This window comes from Urocitellus parryii, chromosome 3, assembly GCF_045843805.1.
Source record: "Urocitellus parryii isolate mUroPar1 chromosome 3, mUroPar1.hap1, whole genome shotgun sequence".
NCBI classification, from domain to species: domain Eukaryota; kingdom Metazoa; phylum Chordata; class Mammalia; order Rodentia; family Sciuridae; genus Urocitellus; species Urocitellus parryii.
The window spans coordinates 111,646,800-111,663,440 of record NC_135533.1 but is presented as its reverse complement, the minus strand read 5'-3'; the positions used below and the strand labels follow the sequence as shown (position 1 = coordinate 111,663,440).

Here is a 16,641-nt window from a genome sequence, read left to right as displayed (position 1 = left end):
CAGGCAATTCCTTACAGTCTAACTTCAGTTTCTTCTGTGAGCAGGGAAGATGACAGCACTGGTCTGAAGGCTGCTGGTGTGCTCAGCATGCAAGCGGCCTGGCCATGTGCAAATGAAGGTTAGCTATCACTGCTATTCTGACTCTCACTGCCAAAGTAAACTTCCCCATTCCTGTGATTGTTTGACACCTGGCCTTCCTCTAAGACTCCCAGATCCCTGAGGAACTGTCTGGCACACACTTTTTTTTTTTTTTTTTTTGGTCTCTACTATCTAACCACTACCACCTAGCCACTTCTTTCAGAGTTATCACTCATATATATCTGTCAAGTATTTTCCAGTACTACCTATCCCTACTATCTCAAATCCCTTGTCCTACCTAAGCACCAACCTTTGTGACCTCTGATTTGACTCATGGGGCCTTCTCTGGGCATCCCCCCAGGCCCTGCATCCTACTCACCTATCATCTTCTGGAGCAACAGTGAGTTGCCTTTTCCAAAGAGCACACAGAGGTCCAGGATCTTTGGGATATCAAAGAGGAAGTTGTTGTAGAGGATTTCTCCAAACACAGAGGGGGAAAAGAAGTGATCCTAAGGGAAAGGATAAAAGAGAGAAACAATGGAGACTATATGTTAACACATTGTACAGTTACAGCAAACTCATGAGAAAAAACCTCAGGCCCTTCAGCTGGGGACTGGCTAATCAATGATGATCTGCCCACATGGTGGACATCCATGTCTGAGCAGACCCAGCACAAGTCATTCTCCATTTTAACATAAAAAGAAGCAAACACAGCTGCACGTGATAGAGCACATCTGTAATCCCAGTGAATGGGGAGGCTAAGACAGGAAGATCATAAGTTCAAGGCTAGCCTCAGCAAATTAGTGAAACCCTGCTTCAAAATAAAAGCAAAAAGGGCTGGGAATATAGCTCGGTGGTAGAGAAGCCTTGGGTTCAATCCCCAGTTTGGGGGATAACCTAAGTCAGGGGAAAGAAGTCACAACATACTCTGAAACAGACATGGAGGATTTGTTCTGAACACTTACTAGTAAACCAGCATGATATCTTAGATTTCATAAAAATATTCCAGGGGGAAAAAAAATAAAACTCTGGAGAGATAAAATACAAGATGGAGGAGGGGGAGGTTGTGGCTCAATGGTAGAGCACTCGCCTAGCACAAGTGAGGCACTGGGTTTGATCCTCGGCATCACATAAAAATGAAATACAGATATTGTGTGTCCACCTACAACTAAAAAATAAATATTTAAAAAAAATACAAGATGGGGGCTGGGGTTGTGGCTCAGCGGTAGAGCGCTTGCCTCGCACATGCGGGACCCTGGGTTCGATCCTCAGCACCACATACAAAATAAACAAGTGAAATAAAGGTGTTAAAAAAAATACAAGATGGACAAAATGTTAGAAATTGTTAAAGCTAGGAGAGGAGTACATGGAATTCATTGTATGTGAAAATTTTATATAAATATATGTATATATTTGAAAATTTCCATACTACAAAGTTCTTAAAACAAATATATATATTTTTTTTTCATAGTGCTGAGGATGGAACCCAGGTCCTTGTGCATGCTGGGCAAGTGCTCTCCTATTGAACCATGTTCTCAACCCAGTAATGATTTTTTTTTTCAGCAATGATTTTTTGAAAGGGCATACAAGTTCCTTTAAAAAGCCAGAATTAATGACTTTACCCTCTGACGCACAAGAAAAGGCAGGCACACGTCACCTGGCTAAGGGCCCTCGGATCTCATTGATGAAAACACTTGGTGTAATGCAGATGGCCTGGTGAATTAAGAGGATAATAGAGGTGGCACAGATTTCTTCGCCAACAGTGGGAATAAAGGCAGAGGGAAGACAAAGAGGAAACTTGATGCTTCTAAGAGCCTTGCTTCCCAGGGGCAGAGAGTCCACATAGAGGTGTCGGGTGTTGGACGGTGACCTGTCATGGGATCAGAGGCTTACTTTGGATTCCTTGTGAGTGGACATTCGAAGGAAGGTGAGGAAAACGCTTCGATGTAGGTGCTTCTGCATATCAGCAACCTCAGGGGTGGGGGCCACCCACTCATCAAACTTTCTGGGGACATAACGCAGGTAGGAATCCAGGCACTTTTGCAGGGTCTCGTCAAAGATAACCTAAATCAGGGGACAGGGGAGAGAAAGGATTTATCCCTGAGACTCACAGGTGGACTGAGCTGGGGCTCATGGCCCATCAGCCCTTGCCTACTGCAAACACTCCAACCCCAGGGGACCAAGGAGGTACGAATGAGCTGAGGGATAAACACAAGTTTCTAAAAATGACACTCGGGAAGGTGTGTAAACATCACTAAGATTGTGATACGAGACGAGCACTCCAAACCACAATTTGCTGTTAAGAATCCAGTGTAAGAAGTAGACAAAAAAGCACCTCCTGGGGAAAGAAAAACCACAGCAACCAACCAACGACATGTCATGGGCTTTGTCTTAGCATTAATTTTGATAGAATGTTACCTGGCACCAGAATTTATCGTGAGGCAAGGCCAGGAGCCAGTCGAGGTCATTGGCTACGAAGGTGGCGCGTTCCAGGTACTCCTCCACTAGGGCAGGAATGTTGTCTTTAGGGGGCGGTTTGTATAACACAAAATACCGGTCTGCCTTCTGCTCGGGGTGCTACGGATCCAAAAACCACGTGTTAACGTGGCAGAGGTTAGTCAGCGAGGGCCCATTTGCCAACCCACAGCAATGACAACACTTGGCTGTTCCAACCAGTGACCCTCCAAGGAGCTTTTAAGCATAAAGAACCAAGTGTATCTAACAAAGGGGGCATGGTTGTATCCAGGGAACACGAGACGGTTGTTAAAAACCATGTTTTGGGAGAGTATTTAATGCCATGGGGCCTGGGGAAAGGTTAGGGGAAAAGAAAGCAGGACACAAAACTCTTTAATATAATCAGTTTGGGGGTTATTTTAAGTACATATGTTTGTACACTGGTACAGAGTTTAAAAAACAGGGCAATGAAATCCCAAAGCTAATAGGGGTTATCTCCAGGCTGGAAAAGAGGAGATTGTGACTTGAATATATTTTCCAATTTTTAAACAATGAACTTGTATTATTTTATAAATTAATTTTTAATTATACAAGTGAAACAAGAGTGTCTTTTCTTTCAAAAAATTACAACATGCCCTGGGGTATAACTCAGCGGTAAAGTGTGTGCATGAACCCAGCACTTAAAAAGAAAAAAAAAGGAGCAAAACAATGCTATAGAGAAGGTGATGAGTCACACCATTCACTGGGTGTCTTGGCAGATCTTTTCTAGGTGTTTACATTAAAATATAGTCATATGAGGACTGGGGTTGTGGCTCAGAGGTAGAGCGCTCTCCTAGCACGTGGATCCTCAGCACCACATAAAAAGATAAATAAAGGTACTGTATCCAACTACAACTAAAAAATATATATTTTTTAAATACAGCCATATGTTGTTTGGGTCTGTTTCTTCTTTCTGAAACAAATAACATCATACTGTACATAGCACTTTTTTTTTTTAATAACCAGAAAAAACAAATCTCACTTTTTTTTTTTTTTTTTTGAAGAAAAGATTCTAATCAAGTAGCTGCAGGTCTCAGCTTAGAGTCACAAGTTCTCTCCTTCAGGCCTTACCATGCCATGAACAAACCTCACTTTGTTCATCATAAAGAAAAGAAGATAGGCTCAGTTTTCACCCCATCTACATAAGGGTGACTTTCTCCAGGGGAAATGGTAATAGAAGGAAGGCCAGGCAACACCTCAGCTCTTATCAGTAACAGTCCCCCCAATCTTCGGCTGTTGGTCCAGAGGGTATGGAACAATTGAGAATAATGGATCAGACTCCTCAAGTACCACCCAGGTCTTTCTCCTGCCCAATGCAAATGCTCAAACTGTGAAATCTTTGGGAAAGTCTTTGGGGTCCCAACTACAAATCTGTTGAAAAGGGAAGTCTATTGATGGTAACACATTCAAAACAACTATCTGGAGCCTAAATTTGTTTCCTTGGCTTCCAAACTTCCCTCCTCCTCCATTCATTGACACTTTGCCTCTCAGGCCAGGCTACTCATTTCCCCAACACACACACACACACACACACACACACACACACACACACCCTTGCGATTCTACCTTCCCTCCAATCCTACTAACATTTACTGGGCTCCCACTGGACCAGGTGAGGGCGCATGTGAATAAAAGAATCCAGGTGCTCATAGGGCCCACACTGGGAAAGAAGCACATCTAAGCTACCAAGGGAGCACTGAACAGAGGAAGCGACCGCTCAAACCTGACAGAGAACACCGGGAACACAGAAGGAAATTAATGGTGCCTAGAGGACAAGGGATGGCTTCCTAGGCAGGTAACATCTGAGCTGAGCCTTAGATGAGAGGAGGTAAAGGACTTTTAGGTGGAAGAAATTACATTTTTTTTATGGAGGCATACAATTGGGACATAAGGGCTGGGGTTGTAGCTCAGTGGTAGAGCGCTTATCTTGCATGCGTGAGGTGCTGGGTTCAATCCTCAGCACAACAGAAAAACAAATTAAAAAAAAATAAAAAGGTACTGTGTCAGGCTGGAGCTGTGGCTTGGCAGTAGCGCACTTGCCTTGCATATGTGAGGCACTGGGTTCGATTCCCAGCACAGTATATAAACAAATAAAATAAAGGTCTATCAACAACTAAAAAAAATTCTAAAAAAAAAAAGGTATGATGTCCAACTACAACTAAAAAAAATTTGGAAAAATAGGCCATAAAAAGCGCAGAGATTGGGGGGCTGGGGATGTGGCTCAAGCAGTAGTGCACTCACCTGGCATGCACGAGTCACTGTGTTCGATCCTCAGTACCACATAAAAATAAAATAAAGATGTTGTGTCCACCAAAAACTAAAAAAATAAATATTAAAAAACTCTCCCTCTCTTAAAAAAAAAAAAAAGTGCAGAGATTGGGCTGGGGTTGTGGCTCAGCAGGAGAGTGCTTGCCTGGCACATGCGAGGCTTTGGGTTCAATCCTCAGCACCACATAAAAATAAATAAAATATTTTTTTTAAAGTGCAGAGATTGCACTGGGTGTTGGGATATGAATTTGGAGAATGTTGGAACCATAATAATGAAAGCCACCATACTGAGGACCTATCCTGTGCTGGTTGCTGAGTAGGTATGTCCCATAGCCCACTTCTTCTTTTTTTTTTAATCTACAACCAGTCAAAAGGGAGATGGGGGCTGGGGATGTGGCTCAAGCGGTAGCGCGCTCGCCTGGCATGCGTGCGGCCCGGGTTCGATCCTCAGCACCACATACAAACAAAGATGTTGTGTCCGCCGAGAACTAAAAAAAAAAAAATAAATATTAAAAAAAAAATTCTCTCTCTCTCTCCTCTCTCACTCTCTTAAAAAAAAAAAAAAAGGGAGATGGTATTCACCCCATTTTACAGAGGAGGAAACAAAGACCCAGTAAGGTTCAGGAACTTTCCCAAGGTCATTGGATTAAGGAGGCAATTGAGGCAGAATTTGAAACAAAGCTTATGCTGTAGATGTACTAAACAATCTATGGAACCCATGTGCTACCCAAGTTTAACTGCTTGTCCTTCTGACCCCAGTTCACCTTCTCCAGGAAGCCTCTCTGACACACACCCTGGTTGGAATAGTTCACCTGAGCTCCCTACAACTCCCCGCACCTGCACTCTGTGCTCACCTGTGACACTTGTTGAACAGCATCAAGAGTGCTTTCAGATCAGCACTTGTTGGGGACAAGGAGAGAAGAAGACACAGACTAGAGAAGGGCACAAGCAGACTTTTGTTTTTAGTTGTTAGTGAACCTTTATTTTATTTTTCAAATATTTTAACTGTAGTTGGACACAATAACTTTATTCACTTTTATGTGGTGCTGAGGATGGAACCCAGGGACCCACACGTGTGAAGTGAGTGCTCTACCGCTGAGCCACAACCCTAGCCCCAGGACCTTTATTTTATTTATATATGTATATGCAGTGCTGAGGATTGAAACCAGTGCTTCATCCATGTGAGGCAAGCACTCTACCACTGAGCCACAACCCCAGCCCAAAAGGAGACTTTTGGGGAAGGTAGAAACGTTCATTGCCTTGACTGTGGTGATGGTTTTGTGGGTATATACCATGTCAAATTCAATCAAGTTGTATATTTAAATAGGTAAAGTTTACTGTCCTTCAATGATACGTCAATAAAATTACATAAAAAGGAGTGCCTAACTTCTCAACTGTGACCCCCACTAGCTATAGGTCTTGGGAGCAGTCAAGAGCTTTTCCCACCTTAGCATCCCCAGTTCCTAGAACAGTATCTGGTAATGAGTGGACTTTCTATATTCATTTTCTTGCTGGGCAAAGGAATAAATGGAGGTTACAAATGACCAGATCTTGCCAAAGTCTTTGAAGGTCCTTGAATACCAAGCTCAAGAGCAGGGACTTCTTTTTTTTTCCTTGTAGGTAATGAAGGAAGATTTCAGAGAGGGGAGCAGCAGTTGCGCCCTCTCTCCTACCCAAGTCCATCCCACCTTTCAGTGAGCCTGGCTTAGGTCCTATCTGCTCTGTGAAGCTATAAGAAAATCTGCTGCCCATCAGACTTTCAGGTATCTTGTAAGGAACTCTTTTGCACTGTTTTCCAAATGTTCTTATTGTATGAGACTTGTCTTCAGGAGCACAGTCACCCATTCTGGCCCCAGACTATGTCTTGTGGGTCTTCAAGTATTTGCTATTCGAATAGTAGCTACTCAATAAATGCTAGTTCTACGTACCATCCTGCTGGGGGTCTTCTGTTCCCAACTTGAGACTTAAGAGACAAAATAGGGCAGGAACATATTTCAAGACAATTCTTTAGGATTGTGCCTGTAGAATAACATTCTTCAGTATGACCAACGAGATCCTTCCTCAACCAGGCAGCTGTCCTTCTCCATTCATCCCTCTTCTCCCCATTCAATGTTGCTATTGTCATCACCACCATAACTGCAATTTATTGTGTGTGCCAGGTTCCACGTACAGTGCTAATTCACAAATGTTTCAATTAGTCCTCATAGCCACCCCACAAAGTTTGGCCTATTATTACTCTTTTTGGATCCTGGCTTAGAGAGGTTAAATAATATACCAAATATGTGTGAGATTAATGCAAAGCCTGTGCTCATTCACTCTGCTGTACTGCTGCCACTTACAGTGACTAGTGGTTGGTGTAAGAGTCAGGGTCTCTCAACACTCTGGCATTGCAGACTTGAGTCCTCCAGCCAGGTCCTCCCTTCTGCCACTGCTCTGCCCAGCTAGTGCTTATTTGTCCTTCAATGACCAGCGCTAAATTCCTTCCTCCAGGAAGTCTTCCCTGGCTGCATGTGCCCTCCTGTTACCCTAAGACCTTCTGTCACCACCACCACCCCCCGCCCCCACTGATCTAGAGAAACAGCCATAGGTTTTGACTCATGTCACAGCCTGGCCTTCCTTCTATCACAACCCTGATCACACTGTCAAAAAGCTACTGGTCTGTTTCTCTCCTAGGCCATACACTCCACAAGGGCAGGGACTATATCCTTTCTCTTTGTAGCTCCAGCACCTGGCATTAGGTCTGGCTTTCATTTACTGACCGTTTTCTGAGAGCCTAATATGCACCTAGCACTGAGAAGCCAAGAGTAGAGTAAACAGAACAGGCCCCTGCTCTCTGGATCCCTCAGTTAATAGCCTAAGTATTCATTGAGTACATAGGAAGAATGGAGGTAGTAAATCAGACCCAACCACCCAAGGAGCCAGTCTCCACCAACACAGTCCAACAGAACTTTCTGTGACATCGGAACTGCATATCTCATATCTGGCTGGCCTATGCAATAGGCCACTTAAATTTATTAAATTAATTTAATAAATATCCATTTAAACTTATTAATTAAAAATCCAGTTCTTGCCGGGTGCAATGGTGCACTCCTGTAATCCCAGCAGATTGGAGGCTGAGACAAGAGGATCACGAGTTCAAAGCCAATTCAAAGCAAAAATTGAATAGCTAAGCAACTCAGTGACACTGTCTCTAAATAAAATACAAAACAGGGCTGGGGATGTGGCTCAGTGGTTGAATGCTCCTGAGTTTAATCCCTGGTATCCACTCACATACTCCCCCCAAAATTCCAGTTCTTCAGTCCACATTTGTAGCAATAGCAACATTACAAGTGTTCAATAACTACAGGTGGTGATGACTTCCTCTTGAGTGGCTACCATACTGAACAGCACAGTTCTAGATTTTCTGATAAATATACTCCCTATATAACAAGGTCATGGAAAAGAAACAAGAGACCATATAACAGAAAGATTAAGGGCATGGGGTTCTGGGACCAGCCAAGCTGGGTTCCCATCCTGGTTCTTCTAATTTTCTAGTTTTGTGATCCTGAACTCTCAATTTCCTCATCTGTAAAATGGGAACAATCAAAATATCCATTCACAGGGCTGTGATGTGGCTTAAATGAGATAATCCAGGGGAAGTGTTTGGATAGGTTTGGCCCAGAGCAGGTATGCAATAAATGTTAACTACTACTATCAGTGACTGTTTAGGAAGTAATAAGAAGCTATCCAGACGGCAGGAAATAAAACACTTAAGTTGTGTTTCCCACGACATTACTTTACGCAAGTCCCTGGAAAATACTTCCTCCCACCTTATTTAAGTAAGCTCATATGCTTGGGAAATCAACAAGTGAGTACAGGAACTCCAGTCCCTATGACTATCTCCTTCTTTAGTAGCCTGGCACCTCTTTGCAGTTTTAATCTCTCTCTGCAGCTGGGAATCAACAGGTTCACAGCCTCCTTAGTTTTCAGTCTCACAAGCCCTTCTGGAGTCTCTGTACGTCTCTGTGCTTCTTAACCCAGGTAAGATAAAAGACGGCCCAACCGCTGAAATCAGCATTCCCACCAAAATGTGGCCAGCCTGACACCCAACCACTCCCACAGGATCAAATCCCCAAACCTGGCTTGGAGCCAGATCCATTTCTAGCCCAGCTTGGGCTGAGTCAGAATTGCCATTGGACTGATTGGAAATTAAATGCTTTGGGTGGGAAGGAGGAATTGGGGGTGATGACATGGAAACTACTACTCAAATTCAGGCTGCCGCTCGGAAGGAAACTTCTACACTGGGCCTGAAAGGGCCTAGTAGTGTCTTAGCTACTGAATTACTGACCATGGCCCTAGGGTCATTCTTGCAACATATAAGAAAGGAATTTACTTTTTGCTTCTGAAATTGCAAGATTGATAGTATCAGGCTGAACGGCCTCAAGGCACCGGCTCACCAGCGCTGGTGAAGTCCTTGGTTTTCCTGTCTTCGGGTCCTTGTGAGTGATCTGGAGTTGGTCCAGAGGCAAAGCTGGCATTGTGCTGCGCGACCCTCCTGAAAGGAATATGGATGGGAAGAAGAGAGCAGACACACAAACTCCTGGGAACAGGACCCGTTCCAGGGCTGATCCCACAGCCCGTCAAAAAGCATCCCCCCCTGGCCTTCTATGTTGCTCCTATGAGGGCCTCCTGATCCAGACAAAGTGATCTTTTCCCTGCCTAAAGCAGTAGTTCCCAACTGTGAAGGAAAATACTTCCCAGGTGACTCCTGCCCCCTTTGAGAAGTACTGACTAAAAATTCCTAAATTACCATCCTTCCTTCATTCTGGGGACTCAACTCAGGACCTTGTGCATGCTAGGCAAGCACTACTACCACCCACCTACCACCAGTCCCATATATTATCTGTATTAACAGCTCCAGCTCTGCTCAGTAGCCTATGACCTCTGGGAAGATATTGCTTGGAGCTCTTCTCTTGCTACCTTTCCTGTGGCCAGAACAGGCCTGGAACAGATGTAACCTCATCAAATGTTTGATGAATGATTAACTATGAGGACACTCTTCTTATAACTCTCACTGGATCATAAGTCTTTTAAGAGTTAAGATCTTAGTTCTTTTAAGAGCCATGAGCCTTTTCTTACTTGTACAGGGTGTTAAGATTTTACCTCTCTAGGCTTCAGGGAAAGTCTTGATGAACAGAAGGATAAAGGAGAAAAAAATTCAGAGAAACCTGCAATCACAAGTTTCTCTTCACAGAAGCCTAAAGGGGCCTCAAAGCCAGGGACCTGGAGCTGAGAGTGTAGCTCAGTGGTAGGACATGTGCTTAGCATATATAAGGCCCTGGGTGCAACCCTCAGCACCAAACAAAACAAGAATCCATGGAGTGTCAGATCCCAGGACTCTTGTCTTCCCATTCAATGTTCTTTTTACTATAAGCTTAGCCTGACCCATAAGAGGGGCACACTTGTTGGCTAAATCATGAAACAGCAGTGACTAAGGTCCCTCAAGAGACATGTGCATTAAAAGGCCAGCCTGGGGCCTCAAGTGACACAAAGAGCCTGGCATGGTGATGCACACCTATAATCCCAGCAGCTCAGAAAGCTGAGTCAGGAGGCTCACCAGTTTAAGGCCAGCCTCAGCAATTTAGCGAGACTGTAAGTAATTAAGTGAGACCCTGTCACAAAATAAAAAAGGTTGGGGATGTAGCTGAATCCCCAGTATCAAAAAAAAAAAAAAAAAAGACACAAAGACAGATCAATCAAGGTTGAGAGGAGGAAATAATCACTGCTCGAGTCCTCAGACAAACTGAGGGGTGTGATCTGCCATATTTTACCAGATGTCCTATATCTCAGATGTTAGGCCGTGCCCTGGTAATAACAAAGACAGACTAATAAGAATAGCAATATGGGGGCTGGGGTTGTGGCTCAGAGGTAGAGCGCTTGCCTCACACATGCGAGGCCCGGGTTCAATTCTTAGCACCACATATAAAAAAGTAAAAAATAAAGGTATTATGTCCAACTACAACTAAAAAATAAACATTAAAAAAAAAGAATAGCAATATGTTTTTTTTTTTTTTTAAGAAAGAGAGAATTTATTTTTTTAGATTTCGGCAGACACAACATCTTTGTTTGTATGTGGTGCTGAGGATCGAACCCGGGCTGCATGCATGCCAGGCGAGCGTGCTACCACTTGAGCCACATCCCCAGCCCAAACAATATGTTTTTTAGATAATGAGTGCTCTTCTAAGGGCTTTTCTTTACTCATGCTACCTTGCTTTACATATATTAATGTTTGCTACTCCAAGGATAATTCTATTTTATGTGTATGAATATAAACACGTATGTATCTTTATATACATAAATGTGTGTGTATGTATATATGTGTGTGTGTGTGTGTGTGTGTGTGTGTGTATATATATATATATATATATATATATATATATTGTGTGTGTGTGTGTGTATAAATTTTGTTTTGGTTTGGTACTAGGGATTGAACCCAGGTATATTTTACAACTGAGATACATCCCCCGTCCTTTTTATTTTTAATTTTGAAACAGGTATCACTAAATTGCTGAGGCTGCCTTGTGATCTTCCTCCTCAGCCTTCCAAGTCACTGGGATTGCTAGGATTATAGGCAAGTGCCACCATGCCTGGAAGCCACTCTGACCTTCAAAGACTTTATGAACTGTATGGCCTCTATTATTATCCTCCTTTTATCAGTGAAGAAATAGAGGCTCAGAGAAGATAAGAAACCTACTCATAGTCTCACAGTGAGCAGGTGGTGAGGCAGGGTAGCTCTTAACCATTTGGTATACTATGCCATATACACTATGCTGTGTAGTGTCTAGTGGAACTTAGGGATGGGGTGGGGGACAGGAAAGCATTTCCACAGGAAAGGCTAAAGAATCAGGAGAGGGAATATAGGTGTCACTCAGTGTAAAGCACTTGCCTAACATGAATAAGGCTCTGGGTTTGACCCCCATCCCCATCACTGCAAAAAAAAAAAAAAAAAAAAAAAATCAGGAGAACCTCAGTAGTGTCAGTAGTGGAAACTAGCCAGGGAAGAAGCATGCAGAGAAAACAGCATAACAGAGGGAAGGAGATGTAAGCAGGTAGGTACACAGGAACCTTAGTTCTGGTCTGGTTTTTTGTTTATTTGTTTTAAGAGACAAGGTCTTACTGTATTTCCCAGGCTGGCCCCAAACTCCTAGGCTCCAGTGATCTTCCTGCCTTAGCCTACTGAGTAGCTGGGACTACCAGGACATGCCACTGTGTCTAGCTATGTATGTTACTTCTAATCAAGTTACTAACTTACTAGCCTCTCATAACAACCCAAATAAGGATCACAAGAATTACTATACTCAGATGTCCAAAGAGCATCCTGATTTACACAAGGCAAATAGATAAGTGGCCAAGTTGAATCTGATGCCAGTTCTTTTGCCCAGCATGCCAAAATATATCCTTTTTTTCCTAACCTCTAGTGATGCTGAGAGGACAGTTAGAAAAACTAGTGGGATCCAGATGCAGTGGTATGCACCTAGGATCCCCGCCATTCAGGAGGCTGAACAGGAGGGTAGGAAGTTCAAGACCTGCTTGGGAAACTCAGCAATACCCTGTTTCAAAAAAAAAGGGGGTGGGGTGGGGATGTAGCTCAATAGTAGAACACTTGCCTAGCATGTGTGAGCCTTTGGGTTCAATCCTCAATACTGCAAAAACAAAAAAAGAAAGAAAAAAGAGGAAACTCTAATGGTTTCAAACCAGTGCAAAAGTCTAAATGATTCACAAGTCTAGTTATTTCTAGGCTCACCTACCAGAGAGGGTAGTGGGAGTGTTAGGGGTGGAGGCTGAAGGTGGGGAAAGAGTCATAACGGGAGGCAGCTCTCCACCATTTAAATTCTAGGACCCAGTGTCCAGGCCTAGACAGGTAGAGACAGCGCCTGCTTTCAAAAAAAATTCACTCATACAAACCAGTATCTGCCAAGAGCAATTTAGGGTAAGGCTGGGGTGGTAATTGAAAACAGCTCTATATTCCTAGAACCTGGGTCCAAGCCTGGCTCCATGTGTTCTCACATATGTTGTAACTTCAAGACAGTTCTTTAATTTCTCTAACCCTTGATTTCCTCATCTATAATATTGGAATAGTAACAGGAGCTGATCTTTTAGGGTTGCTGTGAGAAATGATTAATGCTAAGTGTTCAGTACAATCTCTGGTACATAATAAGCACCCCATCAAGTTTAGTTGTTGCTATCATTCAAGTCCCAACCACAGACAGAGCACTTTGGGCTTCTTCATTTATTTAGCAAACAGTGACTGAAGGCATCCTGTATTCTGGGCTTATAAATGACTATCATTCAATGATGGAGCTATAACAGGAAATCACCAAAACTGGAGCTCAAAAGAAAAAGAAAGTCCCAGAGAAGGTAATCTATAACCTGGATGTTGAAGGTCAGGAAGAAAAGTTGGGCATTCCAAACAGAGAATAAAAATGAACAAAAACTCTGAGCCATAAAAAGTATGGCTTTGAAGAAAGAGGGAGGCATCTGGTGTTGCTGAAAATGCAAGGTCAAGGAGAAGATGACAGAAGTGAGGAGAGAACAGTCAGATAGGGAATACAGAGTCAGTTTAAAAAGAGTCTCGAATGTCATGCTAAAAATTTGCCTTTTATGTGAAGCAGTGACAAGTCACTTAAGTAGGGAAGAGACATAATCAAAAGAGATGATGATAACCTGCTGGCAGGAAAGACCTATGAACTACCTGAGAACAAATACTAACGTATTATTCATCTTACCCATTCAGAGCTTTTCAGTATCTACGATAAAGTAGGCACCAATACCCAGAGAATACTAAGGTTCACAAACAACAGTTCTGATTCTGCCCTTCAGAGAGCTTTAGTCTTTATGGGAATTATGGATACAAATCCAAGAGCCAAACAAATAAAAACCAATAGCATACTATATAAAGAAGGCTCAAAAAGCATTTAATATGGAGAAATGACTTGAGGGAAGGAGGATGTCAAGGAGTATTTAAGTTTTCATCTAAAGTATGGGTATACATTAACTAAGCAAAGATTAAACTTACTTCCAAAAGGACAAGAGACAATGATAATGACTGTGTCTGTGCCCATCACTGTATCCTTTATGTAGGCAGGACAACAGAAGCCAAAAAAGTTAGGAAAGGGCTTTCTTTAGGAAGGGAGCTGGGAATTCCAATATGGAATTCAAGCATCCCCAGGGATATTGTTGCCTCAATTTCTCTCACTGCCATCACTCTTCTAGTCTCAATTTAACATTACTCTTCTCAGAAACCTTCTTAGATCGCTCATCTAAAGTAGTCAGTCTCCCAATTACTGTTATATCTTTGATTATATTGTGTACTTACTTGTCATTGGCTGTCTCTACTTACTAGACTGCAAGCTCCATTGAGGGCAGAAGTCTTGTTTGCCTACTCTTTGCCTGGCACTTAGGAGGCGCTCAACAAGTATTTACGAATGAATGAACTCCAAAGAAACTAAAGCCCCGAACGCGGGGCGTGGGGACTACGGCTCCAAGGTCATTCTGGAGCCAAGTCTCAAACTCAGGACTCCTGACTCTAGCTGACTAGCCTCAGGGGGCGGCTCACGGTCCCAGGTGGGGCTCACGTTCCCTGGGGCGGCTGAAGCCTCGGCCCCGCGGTGGAGGCCAAAGACAGGGGATGCCAAAGCCGCCAAAGTGCGGCTGCAGTTCCTCCCGAGCCCAGGCCCTGCATCCGGCAGGGCACAGCCAGGAACTCACCTCGCCGGCTCCACTACCGGCGTTGTGCCGCCGTCGCCGCGGATCACAGTGACAGCTCTCGGAGCTCCCGCACTTCCGGGGTCAAACAGCTATTCCGCAGGCGCAGACAGGAAGCCCTGGCCTGGCCCCGCCCCCGGCGCTAACTGCCGCGGGGAGGCCAAGCCCGGGGCCTCGCCCTCATACTTGAAACTCCGCCTCTTCGAGGAGCCCGGCCTAGCGGAAGCCACGCCCCCTGCCCCCTCCTGATCAGCCGAGGCCGGGTTACTTGAGTTCATCTTTTGGAAAATCCAAGTACGGTATCCCTAACGGCTTCTCAAAACCCCGGGCTTTCCATCTCCTCCATCACCGTTTTACAAACTTAATGCAGAAGAGAAGTTAAAACAAGTCAAAAGCATAAACATGATGTTCAGCGAAAAATGGCATGCCCTACGTACAGACTGAGCTTTCATTTATAGGAAGTTCTAGAACAGGTAAAACTAATGACTGGGGATGGGGTTATGGTTGTTCCCTCAGGCTGGTGAACTCAGACCACAAGCAAGGCGGGGATGTTCCCCATCTTCATCTTGGTGTTGGTTGCATAGACGGGTTAGAAAATTCATCAAATTGTACACTGAGATTTGTGCACCTTTCAGTATGTATGCAATACAAAATAGTTTGTTTGGCTTGGTTTTAAATCAGAAAGGCATTTTAAGAGCCAAATGCAATTTTTCCATAGAATATCTGAGGTATATGTAGGGTTAATGGTGCCCAAGCCTAGATATTGATCAGAATTATCACGAAAAGCTAGTTTTATCACGAAAAGCTGGCTTTATTTCAGTGCCTTGCACACAATAGTGGTTCAAAAAAACAATCATCTCCATTATCATTAGGATGTTATGGAAGCCCTAATGGAGCACAAAACCCAGTGTTAGGGAGTGTGAAATATTACCCAATACTCTCCTAGTGCCAGCCCCCACTGTCTCTCCTAGGACTCCAAGAAATGCTCAGTCCAGTGCCTGTACTCAAAGAGCTTACAATGCAAGAAAACCAACAGCTTTGAGACAATGTGATAAATGAAGATCACTAAGGAAGTAGGGGATATGGGCTATAAAAGGGGGTTGATGATTATATATTGCTTCACAACAAAGTCCATAACCTTTGCAGCTTAGAACAACACATACTTATTAGCTCACATTTTCTGTGGGTCAGGAATCTGAATATGGCTTAACTGGTTCCTCTGCATCCAGGTCTCCAATAAAGCTGCAACCAGGGTGTAAGCCAGAACTGTAATCTTATCTGGAGACTCAATTAAATATGGATCTGAGCCAGATGTGGTGGTGCATGGCTGTAATCCCAGTGACTCAGGAGGCCAAGGCAGGAGGATAGCAAGTTTGAGGCCAACCTCAGCAACTTAGTGAGGCCCTGTCTTAAAATGAAAAAATAAAAAGTGCTTAGGATGTGGCTCAGTGACTAAGTGCCTCTGGGTTCAATACCTAGTACCAAAAATAAAAAAGGATCAGCAGAATACACATGCATGTAATTCCAATGCCAGCAGAGGTGGAGGCAGGAAGATCACAAGTTCAAAGCCAGCCTGGACAACTTAACGAGCGAGACTCAGTGTCAAAGTAAAAAAAGTTCAATGAAGTGACAAAATAAGAAAAGTTCAAGGTGTAACTTAGTAATAAAGCATCCTGAAGTTCAATCCCCAGTAACACACACACACACACACACACACACACACACACACACACAGACTCTGCCTTTGAGTTAACATGGTCGGGTTGGGGATATAGTTCCCAGTGGCTGAGTACCTGCTTAGCATATGTGAGGCCCTAGGTTTGATCTCCAGCATCACCTACATACACAAAGACAGGCCATGTTCAAATGGCCATAGGCCAAATTCAGTTCCTTGAGGGTTTTTGGACTGAGAGTCTGAAGTCCAATTTAGATTTTGGTTAAAGACTATTCTTAGTTTCTGATCACATGGCCTTCTCCAGTATAGTAAATTGCTTATTAAAGCTCTCAATCTGAGAGAACAGTCGGAAGCATCTGCTAGCAAGACAGAAGTTGCACACT

At 43.6% G+C, this 16,641-nt stretch overlaps 1 protein-coding gene across 3 annotated transcripts in view; it reads right to left on the bottom strand.

Annotated features, from left to right (window-relative positions):
* Positions 1–14,665, bottom strand: part of Ascc2 (activating signal cointegrator 1 complex subunit 2) — a 43,313-nt gene extending 28,648 nt beyond the window's left edge. Inside the window, exons 1-5 of one of the 3 annotated variants that reach the window (XM_026413366.2) lie at positions 14,587–14,665; positions 9,276–9,373; positions 2,497–2,655; positions 1,972–2,142; positions 458–587 (exon numbers count right to left, since the gene is read on the bottom strand). In XM_026413366.2, the coding sequence (XP_026269151.1) occupies positions 458–587; positions 1,972–2,142; positions 2,497–2,655; positions 9,276–9,356 (541 nt within the window). In that variant the 5' untranslated portion in view covers positions 9,357–9,373; positions 14,587–14,665. Of the gene's footprint in view, positions 1–457; positions 588–1,971; positions 2,143–2,496; positions 2,656–9,275; positions 9,374–14,194; positions 14,282–14,586 lie in introns of those variants that run through there. The other 2 variants (XM_026413365.2, XM_026413367.2) reach the window with 2 other exon arrangements.
* Positions 14,666–16,641: the final 1,976 nt, after the last annotated feature.